This window comes from Triticum dicoccoides, chromosome 5B, assembly GCF_002162155.2.
Source record: "Triticum dicoccoides isolate Atlit2015 ecotype Zavitan chromosome 5B, WEW_v2.0, whole genome shotgun sequence".
NCBI lineage: Eukaryota > Viridiplantae > Streptophyta > Magnoliopsida > Poales > Poaceae > Triticum > Triticum dicoccoides.
The window spans coordinates 452,546,579-452,551,355 of NC_041389.1; the positions used below are offsets into that span (position 1 = coordinate 452,546,579).

General features: G+C 53.7%; 1 protein-coding gene across 1 annotated transcript; it reads right to left on the reverse strand.

Moving 5' to 3' along the window:
• Window positions 1-3,370: 3,370 nt before the first annotated feature.
• Window positions 3,371-4,517, reverse strand: LOC119305721 (putative cyclin-dependent kinase F-2). The gene has a single exon (XM_037582168.1). The coding sequence runs from the start codon at window positions 4,457-4,459 to the stop codon at window positions 3,371-3,373; it is 1,089 nt and encodes a 362-aa protein (XP_037438065.1). The 5' UTR covers window positions 4,460-4,517.
• Between the last annotated feature and the right edge of the window lie 260 nt (window positions 4,518-4,777).

The window sequence follows — 4,777 nt, forward strand, 5'->3', positions numbered from 1 at the left end:
TTTCGAGATTAGGTTTTGTCACTCCGATTGTCGGAGAGGTATCTCTGGGCCCTCTCGGTAATGTACATCACTATAAGCCTTGCAAGCAATGTAGCTAATGAGTTAGTTACGGAATGATGCATTACGTAACGAGTAAAGAGACTTGCCAGTAACGAGATTGAACTAGGTATTGCATACCGGCGATCGAATCTCGGGCAAGTAACATACCGATGACAAAGGGAATAACGTATGTTGTTATGCGGTTTGACCGATAAAGATCTTCGCAGAATATGTAGGAGCCAATATGAGCATCCAGGTTCCGCTATTGGTTATTGACCAAGAATAGTTCTAGGTCATGTCTACATTGTTCTCGAACCCGTAGGGTCCGCACGCTTAAGGTTTCGATGACAGTTATATTATGAGTTTATGAGTTTTGATGTACCGAAGGAGTTCGGAGTCCCGGATGAGATCGGGAACATGACAAGGAGTCTTGAAATGGTCGAGACGTAAAGATCGATATATTGGACGACTATATTCGGAGTTCGGAAAGGTTGCGAGCGATTCGGGTATTTTTCGGAGTACCGGAGAGTTACGGGAATTCGCCGGGGAGTATATGGACCTTATTGGGCCGTACGGGAATAGAGGAGAGAGGCCAAAAGAAGGAGGCCTGCGCCCCCCCTCTGGTCCGAATTGGACAAGGGGGCAGCCCCCTTTTCCTTCTCCCTCTCCTCCTCTTTTCTTCTCCAACAAGGAAAGGAGGAGTCCTACTCTCGGTGGGAGTAGGACTCCCCCCTTGGCGCGCCTCCTCCATAGGCCGGCCGCCTCCCCCCTTGCTCCTATATATACGGGGGCAGGGGGGCACCCCAAAGACAACAACAATTGATCCTTGAGATCTATTAGCCGTGTGCGGTGCCCCCCTCCACCATAGTCCTCTTCGATAATATTGTAGCAGTGCTTAGGCGAAGCCCTGCGACGGTAGAACATCAAGATCGTCACCACGCCGTCGTGCTGACGGAACTCTCCCTTGACACTCGGCTGGATCGGAGTTCAAGGGACGTCATCGAGCTGAACGTGTGCTAGAACTTGGAGGTGTCGTAGTTTCGGTGCTTGATCGGTTGGGCCGTGAAGACGTACGATTACATCAACCGCGTTGTTCTAACGCTTCCGCTTACGGTCTACGAGGGTACGTAGACAACACTCTCCCCTCTCGTTGCTATGCATCACCATGATCTTGCGTGTGCATAGGAATTTTTTGAAATTACTACGTTCCCCAACACCATATTCACTTCTCTGTTGATGACTTTCAATCGACTCTTGCTCTCAATGTCAGCAAAAATCACTAGGGTTGAATTGACTTTAGGATAACCGTCGTCTTCTACCTCATCCTCGTCTCTGTCCGACTCCTTTCCCTTTTTGATGGGTTGATCTCCTCGGAATTGCTGGATCAGGAGTCGACACTGTCGAGTGGTGTGTTTAGGGTAAATCAGGTTCCCCTCTTCGTCCTTCTTCGTGTGGATGTGACATGGTAAATCCAACACATCATTTCCCGCCTGATCTTTCACTTTCTTAGGGGGCCAGGGTCCCTTAGGCTTTCCCTTAAACTTTCCTTGAGCCACCGCTGCGATCTCACCAGCTGCGGCGGGCTTGGCCTTGCGCTTCTGCTTCCGATTGGAATGACCCCCACCGGTCTCTTGGCCGACTGGCTTACTCTTTCCACTACGGAGTCGATCCTCCTCTTCTCCGTTAGCGTACCGAGTGGCTATTTCCATCATCCGAGTCAGGGTCATATCACCAGTCTGACCGAATTTCAAGACTAACTCTTGGTATTTGACGCCCTCCTTGAAGGTGCACACTGCCTGATGTTCTGATACATTTTCAACGGTGTGATGCAGAGTGGACCACCTCTGAATGAAATCTCTCAAGGTCTCACCTGACTTCTGCACACAATGTTGCAACTCGGTCAATCCCGCAGGTCGTTTGCACGTGCCTTCGAAGGTCCTGACGAATACTCGAGCTAGCTCTTCCCAACTATATATACTGCTCAGAGCTAATGAGTCAACCACGCTCGGACTGAGCTTTCCAACATCAGAGGGAGATGTTTCATTGCTACTTCATCGTTTCCACCGCCAATCTGCACAGCCACTCGGTAATCCTCAAGCCAAGTTTCAGGCTTGGATTCTCCAGTGAACTTGCTGACCCCTGTCGCCAACCTGAAGTTGGGAGGAATCACCGCCGCCCTGATGGCCCTGCTAAAACACTCTAGACTGGAGACATGCGCTCTGCTGCCGCTTGGAGGATCTCTGCCGGGGTCTTCCCTGTGTGCCCTGTTCCGGTCGACCAGGCCTTGAACGAGAATGGATCTCGCGTCGAAGCCTGGTTCTCTTGGGTCGATTGGAACTCCGCGCTCGCCACTATGGCGGCGTCTGTCATTGTTCCGCTGAGGCGCAAACGACGCACTCCTCGGGGGAGGCATGGGTCCTCGACAATGATTGTCGCGGTCGAGTGGATGATCATACTGTCCACGGCCCTCGCGCTATGGTCGTAGCAGTAGCGCGTCTGCAGGTAAAAGCGCTACTACTATAATTCCCTCACTGTTACCGATAGGCTAGGAATAGTAGTAATGATCCTGCAAAAAGCATGCTACTGCTAAGTGACTTGTAGTAGCGTGTTTCTTGTATAGAGGGCTACTGCTAAACAAAGAAAAAAAATAGAAAAGTAAATGAAAATGAAAGGAGGAGAAAAGGAGAAATGGAAAAAATGTAAATAAAAAAAGAAAAAAAAGAAGAAAGGCATAGCAGTAGCGCTTGTTCTCACAAAGCGCTATAGTTACTCTAGCAGTAGCGTGTTTTATATGCATGCGCTATAGCTATGTTCCTTAGATAAAAGAAAAATAAAAAGAAAAATAAATAACTACTTCCTATAGCAGTAGCGCCTCTTGGTAGAAAGCACTATAGCTAACTTAGCTATAGCACTTTTTGCATACCAGCGCTACTGCTATTTTGACTTAACCCCGTGTGGGCTCAAAATTTTGCTAAGTCCTCCCCCCGCCCTTCCCCTATCCTACAACTCCTCTGTCACCGCCGTCGATCGCCCTGCCCGATCGAGCACGCCCTCGACGCCGGCTGTCGCCTGAGGCCGCCCTCGACCTCACTGCCGCCGCCCGAGCCCTCCCAGGACCGCCACCACCCGAGCCCGAGCCCGCCCGAGCCGCCGACCGTAAGGCTCTCAATGAGGTCAAAGATATATTGGATTAACATACAATCTCATGCACACTAGTGATCTCAATGTAATCCAAATCTTTGGTACGAAATCAAAGGTACATATTCAATTTTGCCACAAACAATTGCGTTAATTGAAGCCCAAAAATAGTCTTTGTAGCAGCAGTTAGAGATCAGGCTAAAGCATCGACTACGGCGTTGGCGAACCATGGTCGCCTAAGCGCGGTGGTGGCCGACAACCTCTTGTCGATGTTACACGAGAGGAGCCCCTTGAGGACTTCGAAACCTTCTTTGGAGAGGCGGTCCTCTGGGAAGTGCTGACGGAGCTTGTTGCGGGAAATGACATGCGGTGGCGTCACCAGCTTCCCGGCGAGCGGCAATGACTCGTAGGCTGGCCAGGTCGTGAATAATGGCACGCCGAGAACGCGGAAGATGGCGAGGAGCTGTTGGGCGTCGTCGTCCCCGTCGAAGAGTGGCTTCCTGGAGAGGAGCTCGGCCATGACGCAGCACAGGGACCACATGTCAACCGTGGCGTCGTAGTCGGTTTTGCCAAGGAGCATCTCCGGCGCCATGTATCTGCGTGTGCCGTGCTGTCCGTACGGCGCAGGTTCTGACATGGACACCGCGAGCCCTAGGTCACAGATCTTGACGCTGCTGATGCCGTCTGCGCCGACGAGGATGTTCCCCGGCTTGATGTCGCGGTGGATGATGCGGAGCCCGTGCATGTGCTTGGCGGCGCCGAGGAGCTGCTCCATGATGCAGCGCACGTCGGCCTCGGGGAAGGGCCGGCCGCGGCGGTGCTCGTGGAGGACCTCGTGCAGGCTGGGCCCGACGCACTCCATGACCACGGAGAGCTTCCCGGCACAGCGGTCGAGCGAGAGCGCCCGGAGCTCGACGATGGCGCGGTGGCGGTGGCACGCCGCGAGGAACGCGGCCTCGCGCAGCGTACGGGCGTCGGCGCAGCCGCATGCGATGCCGGCGCTCTCGTGCGCGCAGGGGAGCGGCTTCTTGACGGTGACGGTCCAGCCGTTGGTGAGGTGGCGCGCCTCCACGACGCCGCCGTAGGCGCCCATGCTGAGCGCGCGCGTCTCCTGGTAGTCGGTGGAGCTCCAGTAGCGCGCCCTGTTGCAGAAGGTGAACCTCGGGGCGCCGCAGCTGGTGTCCACCTTGAAGTCGGGGTGGTCGCCCGGGAAGACGCGCTTGATGGCCATCGGGAACGGAGGGGAGGAGGAGGTCGAAAAGGAAACAGGAGAGGATCGCATTGTGGTTGTGGTGGTCGTACGTATATATAGAAGTTGGGATGCTCATTGTCAGCGAGACGTGCTCGAGTGGTCCCTGGACTCGAGGACGAGGTCAACGCGCTGCTCGTGGCTCTGGCTTGGGCGAGACTGCGACGGGAGCTCCTGTACGCGTTCGGATTCGTAGCCGGAGAGGAAGTGGAAACGGGAGGGAAAAAAGGAACTGCCTACGGGTCACTTACCCGATTTCGGTTTGGGCATCGATAGGCCCAAAAATTTCTGCCATACACGTCTCAGCCGTTGGATGCGAGTTGCGCAGCTATTAGATCCGGTCAAAAATAA